General features: G+C 32.0%; 3 protein-coding genes across 6 annotated transcripts; 2 read left to right on the top strand and 1 right to left on the bottom strand.

Annotated features, from left to right (window-relative positions):
- Nucleotides 1–598: 598 nt before the first annotated feature.
- On the top strand, nucleotides 599–8,040 carry LOC113519165 (tigger transposable element-derived protein 4-like). Its single transcript, XM_052893124.1, has 5 exons — nucleotides 599–972; nucleotides 1,924–2,072; nucleotides 2,652–2,781; nucleotides 3,438–3,559; nucleotides 4,614–8,040. The coding sequence occupies exons 1-5, from the start codon at nucleotides 721–723 to the stop codon at nucleotides 6,277–6,279; spliced, it is 2,319 nt and encodes a 772-aa protein (XP_052749084.1). The 5' UTR covers nucleotides 599–720; the 3' UTR covers nucleotides 6,280–8,040.
- Nucleotides 8,041–9,516: 1,476 nt separating this feature from the next.
- Nucleotides 9,517–12,050, bottom strand: LOC113516788 (small integral membrane protein 12-A). Of its 3 annotated transcripts, none has more exons than XR_008252637.1 (4): nucleotides 11,944–12,050; nucleotides 11,035–11,164; nucleotides 10,461–10,652; nucleotides 9,517–10,384 (listed from the first exon to the last, which is right to left on the bottom strand). XR_008252637.1 is itself a non-coding variant. In XM_026901332.3 (3 exons), the coding sequence occupies exons 2-3, from the start codon at nucleotides 11,162–11,164 to the stop codon at nucleotides 10,519–10,521; spliced, it is 264 nt and encodes an 87-aa protein (XP_026757133.1). In that variant the 5' UTR covers nucleotides 11,654–11,824; the 3' UTR covers nucleotides 10,418–10,518. The 3 variants fall into 3 exon arrangements, 1 of the variants encoding a protein (XP_026757133.1); XR_003402246.3 differs by lacking the exon at nucleotides 11,944–12,050 and adding an exon at nucleotides 11,654–11,824; XM_026901332.3 differs by lacking the exons at nucleotides 9,517–10,384; nucleotides 11,944–12,050 and adding an exon at nucleotides 11,654–11,824 and having other exon boundaries at nucleotides 10,418–10,652.
- A 366-nt stretch (nucleotides 12,051–12,416) lies between these two features.
- Nucleotides 12,417–17,225, top strand: LOC128200252 (arginine-hydroxylase NDUFAF5, mitochondrial). Of its 2 annotated transcripts, none has more exons than XM_052893081.1 (6): nucleotides 12,417–12,853; nucleotides 13,693–13,844; nucleotides 14,336–14,443; nucleotides 15,395–15,540; nucleotides 16,336–16,519; nucleotides 16,989–17,225. In XM_052893081.1, exons 1-6 carry the CDS (start codon nucleotides 12,547–12,549, stop codon nucleotides 17,184–17,186), a joined length of 1,095 nt encoding a protein of 364 aa, XP_052749041.1. In that variant the 5' UTR covers nucleotides 12,417–12,546; the 3' UTR covers nucleotides 17,187–17,225. The 2 variants fall into 2 exon arrangements, with proteins under 2 accessions (XP_052749041.1, XP_052749042.1); XM_052893082.1 differs by having other exon boundaries at nucleotides 13,693–13,887.
- The last annotated feature ends 355 nt before the right edge of the window (nucleotides 17,226–17,580 follow it).

Genomic DNA, 17,580 nt, shown 5'->3' with positions numbered 1-17,580 from the left:
CTAAGTGGAAATAAGATAAATAATAACCCAATAAATAATTGTCCTCAAAGGTGTTACTCGTTATTTCTAAATGTGAATATTATTTGTGATAGATACTAATCTATTCAAGGTTTAGTAAATTGATATATTGATATCCATTGCTGCAATATAATCCCATGGTCGTATTGAGTGTAATAGGGATTTTGGAATATTAAAAAAAATATTATATCAAACACTAACTTATTGTATGATTCTTTTGGGTCTGATATTAGTAACTTTTTTTTTTACTGGGTGATAATAGAATGGTTACCTCACCCGCGCTATTGGTATACACCGGCGGGGCACCAGTGAAGGATGATAGGTGAGGATGAAGCAGTTCAGTTAGCCCATCGTAAAGAATTCTTGTTGAATTCGTTTCCAGGGGAAACCACGTAGAGGTCGACTTAATAGGGCCATATTGTTAGCAATGGGGTTATGAAATTCCATTGTTAACAATCCCTTTCCCTCCGATATTATAACTATTCTAGTAACTTGCTTAATTTTAAATTTAATAATTCTGAATGCATTCATAATTATGTTATCACTACAGCCAATAAGAAAGGAGCTTAGTTTTGTGTGGTATGGGAAAAATGACATTAAAAAAATGGCGTCAGCCGAAATCCGGTGTTTATTTTTATTAGTTTCTTTATTCTTTATTTTATGGTGAAATGGTCAAATGTAATTATATTAAGTATTTAATAAATGTGTATAACTATTAATCTGAAGGCTGCTGTTACCATGGCTAAGGATCCATTAGGTAGTGGTTCTGAGAAAAATGAATCTTCATCTGAAGATGAGTGTTTGTTGGATTTAAAAAGAAAATACAATCTTGCAAAGGACATTAAAATAGAACAGAAATGTGATATTGATAGTGATGATGGAGGGATACTTCCTGAAGTCCTGGTTAAGGTTGAAGTAGAGGAAGTTGATGGCGATCAACCCTTGGATTATACGGTTTGTACTCTATTACTTTGTTAAGATAGTGTTATCTATGTTTGTTATAGTTTTTACAGTGCATTGTAAATATAATTGATATGCCTTAAATAGATACAATTGACTTAGAGCAAGGCTTCTATTCATTTTTTTTATGTAACTTAGAATGGTAAACAAGCTGACAGTCTACCTGATGGAAAGTGGTAACCGTCGCTTATAGACATGAGAAGTACTATAGACATAACAGATTATACTATAATTCCTATTAATAGTATAAAAGATAAAGGTTTTTTAAAGGTCTTTGCATTTTTTTTTATACCACTGAAGTGGCAGACATGCCTACGGCGCACTTGATGGTAAGCAGTTACCATAGCCTATGAACACCTACAATATCATGGGTATTACGTGCGCATTGTCGACCCATAAGAAACCTCTTTACCACCCTTTTGAAGACCTTATGCATGTTTGTCAGTTGAACACATTTAAACATCTGAATAGTTTAAATTATTTGATACACATGCATTGGCATATTTAAGGTCATTTTCAGGGGGCGAGGCCTCTTAAAAGGCACATATGTACTCTCAGATATGTCTGTGAGCTAAAATAGGCTGAGAATTCTAGGGTGGTCACTACCCATTTAGCCACCCTCCATTAAATATAGTAGATTATATTGTAACTTAATACAAGTATTTTATATACTGATTCATTCAAGCAACAGTTAATATACTGTGAAGTTTCTGTAATCTATACTAATGTTGTGAAAGGGAAAGCTTTCTTTGTTTTTTTTTTTTTTTGTAATGGATAAACTCAAAAACTACTCAACCAATTTTAAAAATACTTTCACCTATAGAAAGTTACATTATCAATGAATAACATAGGCTATAGATTAATTACTATATATACATAATACATGTATTAAAATAAATTTATAATTTTATCCTTTTACTAATTGTAATGTTATAATAATTCCAGATTAAAGATGATGAGTCTCCTTCTAAGAAGAAGAAAAAGAGGAAGTGTGTGGGGAGGCAGAGGTCATATCCCTGTCCATCATGTGATAAAGTATTCAATAAAGCTCCAGACCTGAGGGAACATTCCATTGTTCATCAGGTTAAGACCAGGTAAACATGTAGCCTAGCTGTAGAATCATGGTCTGGGTACTGTGATGAAGAGAATATCTGTCAATGAAGTCTTCTGTTATAGATGAACTAACATAAATATTTTCTTAATTCTTATTTTTGTTGAGGCTTCAGTATACCTGGGTGATTATGCTAGCATCATACACATAGATTAGAAAGTTATTTTGTTGTATCATCATATCTGCTGAAATCATATTAGGTTGAACTGTCCACTGCTGAACATAAGCCTCCCCCTTGGGGGGTTTTGCCAATAGTTGCCACAAATAGCACACGGATTGTGGCAACTGCAGTCAGGGCTTTAGAGATATTTTATGAAGGATGCTGCAGACCATCCCTCGATAATAAGTTCCCTTAGTCTCCTCTTATGACAGCCATGGGATAGGAAGGGGTGGTCTATTCCATACCAGGACCATATGGACATATATATAATTATTTTTAAATATGAAAAATGTAACAATAAGTTAAAAAAAATCTGAAAATGAATAAAGGGATTTCTTCATTATTAACTTTCAGCAAATAATACCATCTTAATACTTAATTTTTTTTACATTTTATTTGCAGGCACAAATGTGAGCACTGTGGCCGATATTTTAACAAAGCTTTTAGTCTAAGGATGCATATGCGTGTGCATATTGGAAGGGAGCTCAAATGTCCACTGTGTGATCTCACTTTTACATTAAGGATCAATTTGGTAAGTTTCCTATTAAGTATAGCTAAGTATAATCTTATTATTATACACTTTGTATCTTCTAATTTCTTCTATGAATGTATTAGACTAAAATTATAAAAATTTTGTAATACAAGTAAATAGTATCTAAATAACAATTTTTAAAATATAGCAACTATGTCTCTTTCCTGTTTAATGTTAAAATTTTAATATTAGTACAATTAACAGATAATAAAATTTTTTAAAAATTATTATAACATGTGACAAAGATAGTGTTGCTACAAATATTATAAATAAAATATGTGTGGGACTGTGATATCAGTCTAATATTTAATTGTAATTTACATAAATTCAAATTGAGAACCTTCTTATTGAAATCATCAATTATGTTAAGTATGGTATATACTTAGTTATTTGGTTTGGTTATTTGGTTTTATTATTAGTTAGATAATGTATGACTGCAGTCCGGAAATCTCAACTTCGAAATGCAGTCTATAAATTTTTAAATTCATCATATCACTTTCGTCATGTTGAGGAAGGCATGTAAAGCTGTTGTTCAATAAGGCACGTTACAGGCCTTCATGTACAATGAATGCATTTTTCATCAGACACCAGAGGGCGCTATCCTCATTCAAACATTAGTAGTATAAATATAAAAAGGGTCTGTCTTCTGTATCCAGGGTCGTCACCTAATGTCGCACGAGCGTACAGAGGCATGCAGTCAATGTCCTGCGAAATATCACACCAAAAAGGAATTGGACGATCATGTCAAAAGTCACATGGAGAGCCCACCTGAAAACAAGTAAATGCTTCACTTGGTTATGATTTGCTAGCTGTATAACGCAGTTTTACCTGCGTGTATTGGGATAAAAGTGTTCTATCTTTTAATATAAGATGCAGTCTATCTTGGTAACAATTTTCATTCAAATCTGTTAAACCACTTGAGCAATAAATGTCTTTGTAGAATTTAACTTTTATTATTTAAGACTTCCCCATAAGGGGAGTTTTGACAGTAGTTGCTACTCTTGGCAGGCAGGTTGGCAATCGCAGTTAGGTTTTTAGAGATATTTTAAGAGAGATGCTGCTGTCCATCCCTCTACCATTAAGTTCCCTTAGTCGCCTCTTACCACACCCATGGGAAAGAAAGGGCCTATTCTATGCCAGGACCAAACGGCTAATATATTAATACAATTCATAACATATACATATATAAGCCCTTTCATTCAGAATTCTTTATAACCCAAGTAAAACATATTTTCCCTTTCTATTTATTATATCTCTCAATTTGGTGTGCCTCCTGGCATAGGCCTTCTCCAGCTCTCTCTACTGAACTCTATTCTCCACCACTTTATTCCAATAAGGCCCCAACGTTTGACGGATGTTGTCTGTCCATCTTATTTTCCGGCGCCCCTTTCTTCTACTGTCTTCTCTTGGAATGCAATTCATAAACTTGTATTTATTAATTTAGCAGAAACTTTACATATTATGGGGCTGTAAGTGAAACTTTTTTGTAAATAAGGGTATTTTTTACATGTTTCCATAAGGATCAAACTTAAATTACAATATAATGTTGTGACGTACCCACAGACAACCATAATAAAATTATATTTATTATATACTATTATTGGGATATCTTTATTTTTAATTCTTCTTTCTGTGAACTGTATTGTTATCATGACTTTGCCCATATTTCAGTTTAAGAGTAATTACTGTGAGGGTAGAATGGAATAAGATTGTTTCTTTCTTCTCTAGCAGTAATTTAATTTTTTTACACGCATTATGTTTTACACAAATAATATATTTTTTTTACAAGAAATGCTATTTTTTATTAATTATTTTTGTGTTTTTTCTCACAGATCAAATTCAAAAGCAAAAGCTGATGGTACCAAAGTGAAGATCAAGACAGAAGCAGAATCTGAAGATCATAGCGAAGACTTGAACAGCAGCACAGAACCCGAACCGCCAGTTCCGCTAATCAAACACGATGGCTTCATCAAGCGTGAACACTTAAGTCATTCCACTCAATGTGCTATAGTTAGTAAAATGCATAAAGGAAGATCAATTGCTGATATCTGTCGACTCTACAACCTCACTCCTGAAGTGGTTAATGAAATTTGGGAGGATCGCGAAAAGTATATATTGCCTAAAAAGGCGGGCAAAAGATCCACAAAATACATGAATAAAATATTGGACGCAAGAATAGTTGAATGGTTTCATAACCAAAGAAGTCAAAATATACAAGTCTCGGGCAAAATGCTGCAAGATATTGCTGAAGCATTTGCCAAGGACTGTGGTTTTGTTGCATTCAACGGTAGCAAGAAGTGGTTGGATAGGTTTAAGAAGAGATACAGCATATGTTTGAGAGGAACCCCATCGAAACGTGATTATCATAATTTATCAATAGAGTCCAAGTGGAAAAAGCAGTTCTTCAAAGAGAACTGGTGTGATGTACGCTTCGGTATACCTGATGAGGATATCTATACTGCTGATGAGGTAGGTCTGTATTATAATCCCTCTAAGGGTCGAATCAAGAAGTTAGGTGGTAAGAAATTTATCCAGGGTTATGCAAAAGATCGTCTCTCTATATTCGTATGCACGAATTCCACGGGTCTCGATAAAAAGAAGCTATTCGTGTGCGGTATAGAAGATCCCTTGCTACATTCACATAGAGACCCTGATACACTGCCAGTTACATACATAAGGCATTGTCAAGCACATTTCACTACATCAATGTTTGAGGAGTACGTGAAATATTGGAATAGGGAGTTACAAGTATTAAATAAGAAAGCCGTGTTAATATTAGATCGTGCTACTATACATTCTAAGTTACAATTATCTCATTTGAAACTAGTCTTTGTCCCTTGGAAAGCTTCGACGGGACTGATGCCTATTAGGAATGGCATATTTATACGTTTTAGGGACGAATTCCGTAGGTTGCTTATAGAGGAAAAGGCAATGAACTCTTTAAGAGGTATTGATAGGAACCTCACTTGTTTGGAAGCGTTGCATATGGTTCAAAAAGCATGGGACCGGACGCCTCCCGAAATAATTACTAAAGCATTTCTTGATACTGGTTACGACGTTAAAAAGGTAGATACCCCTTTTGTTGATATACCAAGAATATATGAAAATGACGAAGAAATAATGTGTAATTTGTTAAAAGACTACGACATCGAATCTTACTTCACTGATCTCTCAAATTTAGATATGTATTTGACGGTAGACGAAGAATTATTGACGGGGCAGGGCACTAATGGGTCCGTGTTTGGCGGGAACCATAAAGTAACTGAGCCCGTAGCGTGTGCTGACAAAGACAAAGAAGAAATACTACCTCTGGCAACTGAGAAACCTGAATCCGACGAGAAAGAGGTTATTGTTAAGAAAACAAGGGCGTTAGAGGACTTAGAAATAGTGCGAAGGTTTTTGCTGTCAAATAATACAAGTTATGAGACATATTGTTCGTTCATGGAAATAGAGAAATGTGTAATGAGAAGCCCTATCAATTATAAAGTTGTTAATTAGTGTGTTTATGTTGATTATTTTTAAAGCTTTTATAATATTGGAATTAAAATTATTGTTAAGAGCGTATATGCCGTAAGACTGGTAAGGTCTGTGTTACTTGTAGAATTTTAAATGTAATCAAATAGTAAATTTATTATTTATTTAACTAGTTATTTTATAACGCTTTAACATTTTGAAAAAGTTCATTTCGTTTAACACTTATATACTGATACAATCCTAGAATTTAGTGGCAAAAATTTTTTAAAGCAAATTATGCAATAATTGTTTATATAAAATATTATATATATATATATATTGTTATTAAACAATTTATTTTATTTACTTTTAAAATACTACTAATATTTAACATTTCTATAAATAATAAGTGCTGGCTGCATCACATGATAAAGTTTAGCCAATTTGGCACTTGTTTTTGATTTTTATTATGACATTCATCTTTAATTCGATTATGGATTTCAGTGGAAGAAAAAAATAATTTTGACAGGACAACATTTCTTATGACAGCTAATTTTAAATAATGTTTTTAAAATTTAAAAGTGCCAGATTTTGTTTAAAATTTGCACAGGCAATACTGAAATTACAAGCCTTATGGTATATGTCGTCTTGAATAGACAATTTAAGACTAGTTATTAGTCGGTAAAAGAAGTAAATGAGAAGGGGGCTATTTGGTTTATGGTAAATGTCTAGATTGATCTAGTTTTTATATTATTACAACCAAATATAAAAAAAAAAATGTTTTTATATTCGTTTTACGATTTCTATAGGAAAATCATGTTCTATATTTAAGTAGAAGAAAAAAGTATGTTGTAAATATTATAATATGAATTGTATATAAGTACATTTGTTTCCATCAAATGCCTATCTTGTTGTTGTGATTGTGGTGTCGTTCGCACATCTGCAAGGGCTGTAATAAGGGGCAATGTCGGGACTGTGACTTGAAACTTCAGATATTTTCACTGCTGGAGAATTTTGAAGGATACTAGAAAATGCAGAGGAAATTAAAGAGGTGTGCTTGACAGACACTTTTAATCTATATCTAAAATTTACAATTTTTAATACATTTAGAATGGCATTTCATTGCAGAATCTGTCCCACGGTCTTGTGACCGCGGTTTGTTCATGTTTCTTTGGTTCAGTTTCATAAACATCAACATTGTATTTTATATTTTATGAAATTGTTACTTTTACACTTAATCAGGGTCGTAGCTAGATCTAAGTTTGAAGTAAGGCAAACAAACTTTTTGGTAGGGCAGAAGCCATTCATTTTAAGGTACAGCATTGTGCCGTTTAAGGCATTGCTCCTTAATGCCCTTGTCCCTAGTTACGACCATGCGCTTAGTATATAGTTGTGAGTGTCCCGGCATAGAATAGAGCATCCCTTCTTTTCCCGTGGGTGCCGTTACGACACCCACACTTATGGTCGTGGAATGGGCAGTAGCATTACTACATAGTTGCCAACCCGACAGCCAAGCGTGGTAAATACCCCCTAGCTACTCCCCCCCCCCCTCCCCATAGAAGGAGGATTATGTTCAGCAGTGGAATTCAGCGGCTGAATTTATGATGATATAGTTGTACTCATATTTATGCCCTCGCCCCTGAGTACTTGTCTGTTTTAAATAGATAATTTTGTCTTTGCTACTTGGTATTTTTCTGTGATTGGTGCGATCGGCACAAGTTAATGTTTTTTATTACGTCACTATGTTAGAGGCAAATAGATTGTAAAATGGATTATTATAACGAAAATATATAATTTAAACTATAAGTTTTTTCATTTCAAAAGCGGCTATATTCTACTCGTAGCTCGATTCAATATAATTCTTGAATTGACTTAAAAAAGGGATTCGCAATTCGGTTGTATTTTTTTATATTAACTATCTCATAACTCCATCTAGTTTAAACAGATATGATAACTTCTTTTTTTATTTGAAAGGATATAGTTACAGAAAGGTCCCATAGAAATTTTATCAAAAATGGTAGTTTAGTTTTTAGAACAAAATAACTGGTTTTATTACAATTAAAGTCTATTTTATTAAATATCTATGCTTAAAGTAATGTATTAATATATTTCATGTCCATAGATAGTAGTCTTTATGGTTGAAAATCGAATGGTAGCCCTGTTTGCGTTATCGGTATACGCTGGCATGGCACTAGTTAGGATCAAAGCAGGTCAGTTAGCTCATCGTGACAAAATTCATAAGAATTTACCCGAGAATTATAATTTACTCGAGAGACGTAGTGGGATTGAACCAGGCTACCTACCAGAAGCCCGTAGCCTGTAGCGATATGATGTTGATGTACTGTCAACAGCGGCAGGCCGGCAGTCCGACGTCGATGGACACCGCTCGGCCACGTGATTGGCTCGCGCCCCTCGTCCGGCTCCAGGCGAGTCATGCGATGCAAACGCTCATTACTCGACATATTTTTCTATCGCAGTTGTAGTTTATGGACAAATACCATCTGGTGAATAATAATTTAATGATGGTTTCTAGGAGCAACCGCGTGGAAGTCCACCTGATAGGGTATATTGCTACCAATGGGACTTATAGACATTATTAGCAGTTTCTTTTCTCCTGATGGATATAGGTAGCTTAAGCTGTGATTAATAACGAAGTAATTGACTATTCTTGAAATCTACAAAGGTTATATAGATCAAGAACAAGGATTGATTTCACTAGCTTTTGGCCGCGTCTCCGTACGCGTTAATTTTGGAAATGGACAATAATACGCCAGTTTATAAATTCGACGCTTAGACAGATATTTTAAAAATTATAAGGGGTCCTAATAAGACGAATAACTTTCCTTATACAAATTTTTAATATCTTCTATGTACAGACATCGTTTAGTTGTATTTTTATAATATATAACGTCTTAGATTATATAGATAAGAACATTGAGTCTCAAAAACGAGTCAATTTTTTGTTAGCCATATGTCAAATTAGTTGAATCATTTTTTTTATCAGTGTTCTATATACTTACGCATATAAAGTATCTTGATGTATTATATAATAAATAAAATGAGTGTTTAGGTATTAAAAACATGCAGAAAATAAATATAAAAGACAAAATAATTATAGAAGTTATAAAGGAGTCACTCATAACTATTTATCATGAAAAATTGTATGAAAAAATTGACTCACTTTTCTCGAAGCATTTGTATGAAGACATTCTATCTATATAATCTAAGATATAGGTATATAGATAAAGTATGAGTATGCATGTGTAAGTATTAAATAAAAACTTAAACATATTCATTATATTTATTGAAAACAATTAAAAACTATAACAATTATATTTACATTATTAATTAAGTAATGACTTCATTGGACTTGTGGTGTTTGTAATTCATACATTGACATAGAAAATAATCCAAAATACAATTTCGCATATAGAAAATGATATTAAAACATGGAGTGTCATATAAAAAAATCAACTCCACTTATATTTGGTCTTAGGACAACTATCTACTTTTCATCTATACTTATAATAAATCTGTAGAGAGGTCAATTCTGTACATGAAATATATTTCCAAAATAACTATCAGGGGGTGATTAGTGATCGATACTGATGCCAAAAATACAATCAGTAAAATTTTAGTCTGTCTGTCTGTATGTTCATTATAGAAACAAAAACTACTCAACAGATTTTAATGAAATTTGGTACAATTATTGTTCATACTCCTGGGCAGGTTATAGTATACTTTTCATCACGCTACGATCAATAGGAGCAGAGTAGTGAAGGGAAATGTTGGGAAAACAGGAGAAGTTACTCCATTTTTAAGCTTAATGGCTACTTTTTAAAATGTAAAAATGTCCACCCGTGCGACGCCGGGACAGGCCGCTAAAATAGAATTAAGACAGATAAGAATGTGAATCTTGTTTTTTTTTTATATCTATGTGTTCATAATATTCATTTAATATGGAACACTTATATAAAAAGTGAATGTTGATTTTTTTATCTATGATTATATATTTAACAGAGTAGGTGAGACTACCATAGATTGAGCTGTTATTAGTACTGTAGGCTTGAATGGTACACTACAGCCTTAATTTTGTTTGTTTATCTTCTATTAGGTATTAAAGCAGTGAATTTCTGTATTGTTATCTAATCTGAAAATATTAAAATCAAATTATTTTAGGCAATTTCCATTAATTTCCCAAGGTGTATATATAAGGAATATCATACCCTTCAAACACCTCAAATTTTGATGTTCTCACTTATTCAGACTTTAATAACTTAATAATTATTCTTTTTGTAATGACGGCGATACATTCCTTCCAAGTACATTTTCTTTGTATTTCAATTTTTCTACATTTGTTGGATCATTTAAGATGTCTTCCTCTGTTAATCTTTCTAATCTTTGGTCTTGGATTGCCTCTGTAACAAGATATAAAAGTATAAGATATAAACATTCCAAAGTTGGTAGAGAAGACAACATGTATAGTTATTTTTGGTTTTATGATTAACATTTAATATTTATTTTATAACATAATAATAATTGAATAAATGAATGGTTAAAAATAGATAATAAAAAATGTGAATATTACAGGAAAAATAGAATATTTTAATTATATTTTTTTTTAAAACATTGAAACTTCCCAAATGAGTTATGTAGTCTGTAGAACTTATACAATTTAAAATAAGGGGATCCAAATAATTTTAACAATAAAGTATATGTTTCATTTAACACATTTATATTTTGGCATTTATTTCCATATTCAATTTATACAAATAGCATCTATTTGTTGGTGATACTCACTATTATAAGGTGTGTATCTATCTGATAATAATCCTTCTAAATTGTATCCTATAATACCAACTACAGCAGCTACTGGAAGTGTAAGGTATGGTGCATTTGACCGCAGAAACTGCATAATTATGGGCCACATCTGAAATGGAAGGAAATCATTTTCTAAATTTAAAAGTATTTATTAATCAAAAATTATACAGTTTTGTTCTTATGACATTTTTTTTTATATTACCAGTCATCTGTAGATAAAAAATATTACGATTATTACATACTTGCCTACCCTAGACAAGATTTTTACAGTAAAAAAAAAACCCTGACAAAGTTACTACTTTTTATATATAAGGATGAAGTTGGGTCAGTTAGCCCATCGTGGCAAACACATAACTGAGAGTATATTGCAAGCAATGGGGCCTGTTGTTATCATAATAATATCACTATCACATTTAAAAATTACAAGATTTAATTTGTTTAGGTATAAACAAAATAAACAAGTATAATGAAGAACGTTAGTGAGAGTGTATGATTGTGTTTCCATTTTTTACTTATAATATTTTTTTTAATTTATAGAGTTGTTTGCAATAATAATCAAAATAGGTTATGTGAAGTATAAAAATTTTCAATAACTTACGGTACAGTGTATTTAAAAATATTTGTTGTTGAAAATTTATTACAATGTATATTGCTAAAGGATACTGAATAAATTCAATAAATTATAATTATCGAATCACTTATATTTATTAAACCGATAAACTGCCGATAAACAACGAAATATTTGTACCTAGTGACATTTATATAATCGTTTAGTACTAAGTAACTTTAACCCTAAGTTTTTGGTGGAACTTTATCCCAATATTTATTATAATCCTTTTCTAATTTATAACATTTATTATATTGATTAATTTTTAGATTTTATGGTACCTGAGCAAGCCTATTGTACAAAATTTATGATTTGATTCAGGTTTAGATAGATATATAGTTAATTTTTATAATTTTTGGTCATAATTTGAAATGACAGTTCAAGTTGTCACTTGTCATCATCAGCTGTAATGTGCTGCTCAATCCCGATTCTCTTAAGATTTCCTTCTTGTTTCAAAGCTATTTTCACTTATATTACTACAACATTCAAGGAGCTATAAGAATACTTTTATTGAATTGCAAGACAATGATTTTTTATAATTATTTATTTTTAATTTGATAAATCCACTGGTTTAAGAAAACTCAAGAAAAGATATTTATGAAAATGTACTTACCGGATTTGACAAATGAAATATTGAAGATTATGACAATAATTGAAGCGACATTAGAAAAATAAAATTCCAGACAAATTATCTTTTTGAAGACTAGGCAGCATGGTCTCCGACCTTAGCCTGTTCCAAACGGAACAAACGTACTAAAAAAAAAAAAAAAATGTAATGTGCTGTCACGCTGCTTTGTTTTGGTTCTGTTTGCTGTCCTATATTACTTAAAAAATGTATTATTAATAATATTTATCTCAATTTATAAATATATAGTAAGATAAAGATGTCACATAATAAACTATTACTGCATCCCGCAAGAATACACGTTACAAATAAGCTATTAGATGTATCAAAACATTTACGTAACTATGTCAACATTTTGCGGCACAAAACGACGAAACCAAAGACTGCCAGTTCTGTGTACCGAAGTATGAATATATTTGATAGGAAAGCTAAGGCCCTGCAAAGAGAAAGGTCAGCTCGTAGGGATGATTATCATTTAGTGGAACATATAAAAGAAGAGGTTGGTTGGCGTACAGCTGACAGGGTTTTTGATATAAAGAGAACATTTAAAAATGCCGTAGAACTGGGTAAGTAATTTTTTTAACAATACAACAAGCAGTTATATTGTTTTTATATATATTTTTTTCAATAAATAGTGACACACAAATTCACGAATTATTTAGTATTGAAGCCAAGATACCCCCTAAGATGATGAAAACAGCTTAGTGATCCATCTTATGCGTATAAACTATGATACACCTGGATCCAAGACATTTTCAAAGAGTTTGCTTCCTAATTTGGCTCGATTGAATTTTTAAGCCCGCTGACCACTTCAGTAAAGCAATGTGCTATCTATAGAAGTCCAGTTTTTATATATTAAAAGCAGTAATTTTCTATTATGTTAAAACATTTTTATTCCAAACCAAGGTAGATTATATTCAGTTATTGCCCATATCTTTTCTCAAAAAATTTAATTTATCTAATTTAAAATCTAATAATTATTGAATTAATAAAAATTTGTATTACAATAATCAGAGTAAATATTGTATATAATATAACACAGAAATCTTCTTATGTTTAATACAAATAAATAGGATTAGATTTATAATTACTAAAACAGTTTACTGTGACATATCATTCAGGAAGAGAGAGGGAGATCAGAGTTGTATCTGTATATAAAAAAAAAAAAACTAAGGCTCAGGTGTTACATGCATACATCTCTTTATATTTTTTTTTTTACTATTAACCATAGTTGCATTATAAAAATCTATATCAATGAATTATATATGTTAATCTATGATATGACCTCTCTACCTTTATTTAGTACATGACATTTTAAATCCATCTAACTATTAAAGTGTGTTTGAGTAGTGAAAATTTAAACATCTTTATAAACTTTTATGTAACATTATTAGGATAATTTCAGGTGCCAGTCGAGGTTATGTTTCCAGGCATTTCTTACCAGATAGTGTGGAGAAGATCACACTCTGTGATACGTCACAGACTCATCTGGACAAAGCAATAGTAGGTGACGGTGTACAGGTTGAGAAACTTGTTATGGATGAAGAAAATATTGATGTAAGCGTCAAAAGAGTAAAAATTGAGGATCTGATTTTCATGGGTAGATAGAATTTTTCGACAATAATATATAGCATATGTCAGTGTTTTTCAATCTTTTTCATGATGCGACCCCTTTATTATGTAAAAATATCTTGCGACCCCTTTACCAACCTGTCTGCCAAGCGCAGCAACTACTGGCTAGATGATATGATGAACTTCGTATCACTTACAACGCCATCTATTAAAAGTAATCCGAAGTAGCGCTTCCCATACAAAATTACCTATTTTTAATTTTTCTGCTGAATTTTAGGGTTTTTTAAATTTGTTCTTTCCTTTTAAACTACCTCTGTATTATAATGGACAAAATAAAAAGGAAATATTTAAATAGGTCAAGCGCTAGCGATTTTTGGCGAGATTAACTAATACTAATTGATTTTTATATGTTTATAGATACTAAATTTAATTTTCATTATAAATACAGAGAAATCTGTTTATTTATGACTTTCCAGTTTCCAGAGAACAGTTTAGACTTAGTAGTATCATCACTAGCGCTGCACTGGGTGAACGACCTGCCGGGCTGCTTCGACAAAATTATGAAGTCGCTAATGCCAGATGGGGTAAATATTTCTACATTAATTTTTTTTGGTTTTTATTGATTATATACAAATTATATAGGCTAAATTATTCGTCGATTATGTAGCGTTCTATATGAGAAAGAATTTTTAAAATCTTTTGAGTAGTTTTTGGGTTTATCTGTTATAAACAATCAAATATTTCCTCTTTATATATGTATCGTCATCATCATTTCAGCCATTATCCGTCCACTGCTGGACATAAGTCTCCCCTAAGTATAGGTATAGATAGACCAAATACTTTCATCCATTTGTTTCTTAGAGATGAATATTTTATTTATTTATTTATTCTTTATTGCACAATAAAATTTTGTACAAATGGCGAGCTTAATGCCATATGGCATTCTCTACCAGCTAACCATTGGGTAAAAACAGAAAGCGTATGAAGGGCAGATGTGGTGAAAAATATGTGACAATTATAGTAACACATTAAGGCAATACACAATATAAATATAATATACACATAAGAAATGCACATGTAATACATAAACATTACTTTTAATATATATGGATAAACTAATACATATGAATATATATATATATATATATATATATATATATATATATATATATATATATATATATATATATATATATATATATATATATATATATATATATATATATATATATATATGAGAGACTTTCTCTCTAGACTGCAGTCTATAAATACACACAGAGTAAATATAGAAGCGCAATATCTGTAGTCTTAGATAAATAAATGGCAATAAAAAAATTTTACAATAGCAATGCATGGGGGGGTAGCATTAGCGAAATAGTATACTCTGTTATCTCCATGGTACTGCTTATGTCTATAGGCGACGGTTACCACTTCCATCAGGTGGGCCATCAGCTTGTTTGCCATTCTAAGTAGCATAAAAAAATAAATAAAAAAAATCCTTTAGATATATTTTAAAGATTATTCTATTTTCTTAGGTCTTCATGGCAACAGTATTCGGCGGCGATACGCTGATGGAGCTCCGACAGGCGTTACAGTTGGCCGACACCGAACGGTTGGGTGGTATGGCACCGCACATATCCCCGTTCACAAGGATACGAGACATTGGCGGCCTACTGACGGCGTAAGTTTAAAGCTAATGTTATTACTGTATTTAGCGAGTTCGCCAATTTACATGTTCATCAGCACAGTACTATTTTTGAACAGGTGTCAAAGTTGTAAGTTTTATGTTTGTTATTTCATAACTTCGTCATTTATGAACCGATTTGGAAAACTCTTTTTTTATCTGAAAGAATATACTTTCAAATTGGTTCTATACAAATTTCATCAAGATCTGTTGAGTAGTTTAGTATCAAAATAAATTATTGTACGAAGTGTGCTCAATTTACAGTAGTAAAATGTACAAAGTCTCTGCTTTATACATTTTACTACCGTAAATTTATTTCTAAAGCACCAATAGTATTAAAAATAAAACCTTTAAACATGATTTGCCATCTTTCCATAATTATATAAGAAGGAAAATTATATTTATGGTTGATAATGAAATGGTAATCCGGCTTGCGCTATTGGTATATGCTGGCGAGGCACCAGTGATAAGTAAGAACGAAAAGGCAGATTACTTAGCTCATCGTGATTAATACACCTGGAGTTCTGCACAATGGTTTCCAGGGAGGACCACGGGAAGGTTGACTTGACCTCATCACTAACAATTCCTACCCTTCTCCTATTTCTAAATGAAATTAGTAACGTATCGACACATACAACTACTACTAATGTTGGATATCAGTAGACCGTCTATAGACAGGTCAATTATTCATTTTTGACATTTTTATTAAGTTGTTTTATTAATTGAAATAGATTATATGATAAATTAATCTGAAAAGTTAATAGTATTAATACATAGAGATGATTATTCTAGGGCCGGTTTCACTCTACAAACAGTGGATGTAGATTCAATGACGTTGTGGTACCCGAGCGCGTGGCACGTGATGTGGGACGCGCGCGCCATGGGCGAGTCCAACGCGGCACACACGCGCCCTCTACGGTTGAGCCGCGACGTGCAATTCTCCGCCGCCGCCATTTACGACGAGATGTATGGCAAGGTATTGATAATTTTTTTTTTGTAATAGGATGTAAATAGCTCATCTGATGAGTAGTGAATACGGCCATCGAATGGGCCAGTTCCACTTGTCTTTGCCTATTTTCTCCCCTAATGGCTAAGAAAATACGCACCCGCAACACCAGACAAAAATGCAAGTGTTCTACCGGCCTTTCAAGAAGTATCTTTTTTTCTTTAATGTTACAATGTTGTAACTTACTACTATTTTGGTAGATTTGGTAGTTTTGATTAAGATTTTTATTACATCTAGTAAATCTGTCCTAATCATTTTTATTGTTCCAGACGATAATTATCCCATGTCGAACGTAGACCTCTCCCATGAAATGGTCTTTAGCCTCTAGGATACACAAAATTTTGACAATATTTTTTTTATTTGAAAATGGTATTAATCCCATAGTAATTTGGTAAAAATTAAGTTTTTTTTTAAGAAAACATGTTTTACTTTTTTCCAGGATTTTCCTGAAAGGAACTCTCGCGGGGTACCAGCAACCTTCCAAATAATAAACTTCCTTGGCTGGAAACCAGATCCGTCACAGCCAAAACCGTTGGAGAGGGGCTCCGGCGAAGTTTCCCTCAAAGATTTGCACAGAATTGATGAAATAGTCAAAGAAACTAAGAAAGTACAGTTGACTGAAGATGACATGAAATAGATTGTAGTAAATTATTAAAAATATATATTAAAGTTGTTATTTGTTCATTTTTACTTCCACCTTGATGTCTGTATTTGATTCTGGCTGAAAAACTTTTTTTTTTTATTTTTTTTTATTATAAAACCAAAATCATTGCTCAGACTACCTTGTTCTTAGTCAGACTATGTGTTCTCGTTTGATAGTTATAGAATGTAATGTAAAAGTCGTAGATAAAGAGAATTAAACTAAAAAAGTGAAACATGTGGTTAACAGATGTTAAATACGTGTTTAGAAGTCTTATCAGAAAACCATGTCTAACATCTGTTTATGTCTAAACTAACGATTCGCTCCGGTTTCGCGTGAATTTTTTTTATAACAAAATTCAACTTATGTTACTTAACACTGTGGATGGTAA

Source organism: Galleria mellonella, unplaced genomic scaffold (genome assembly GCF_026898425.1).
Source record: "Galleria mellonella isolate WM207_F2 unplaced genomic scaffold, CSIRO_AGI_GalMel_v1 utg172, whole genome shotgun sequence".
Taxonomy (NCBI): domain Eukaryota; kingdom Metazoa; phylum Arthropoda; class Insecta; order Lepidoptera; family Pyralidae; genus Galleria; species Galleria mellonella.
This window is presented reverse-complemented; position numbering and strand designations above follow the sequence as displayed.

Bases quoted from the DNA above. Each gene is read 5' to 3' on its own strand.
- LOC113519165 (XM_052893124.1), top strand. From the start codon at position 721: ATGTGTATAACTATTAATCTGAAGGCTGCTGTTACCATGGCTAAGGAT. The intron at 973-1,923 runs GTTTGTACTCTA...TAATAATTCCAG, and splicing joins ATCAACCCTTGGATTATACG to ATTAAAGATGATGAGTCTCC. The intron at 2,073-2,651 runs GTAAACATGTAG...TTTTATTTGCAG, and splicing joins GTTCATCAGGTTAAGACCAG to GCACAAATGTGAGCACTGTG.
- LOC113516788 (XM_026901332.3), bottom strand. From the start codon at position 11,164: ATGTGGCCCATAATTATGCAGTTTCTGCGGTCAAATGCACCATACCTT. The intron at 10,653-11,034 runs GTGAGTATCACC...ATCTTGTTACAG, and splicing joins TAGATACACACCTTATAATA to AGGCAATCCAAGACCAAAGA.
- LOC128200252 (XM_052893081.1), top strand. From the start codon at position 12,547: ATGTCACATAATAAACTATTACTGCATCCCGCAAGAATACACGTTACA. The intron at 12,854-13,692 runs GTAAGTAATTTT...GGATAATTTCAG, and splicing joins TAAAAATGCCGTAGAACTGG to GTGCCAGTCGAGGTTATGTT. The intron at 16,520-16,988 runs GTATTGATAATT...ACTTTTTTCCAG, and splicing joins ACGACGAGATGTATGGCAAG to GATTTTCCTGAAAGGAACTC.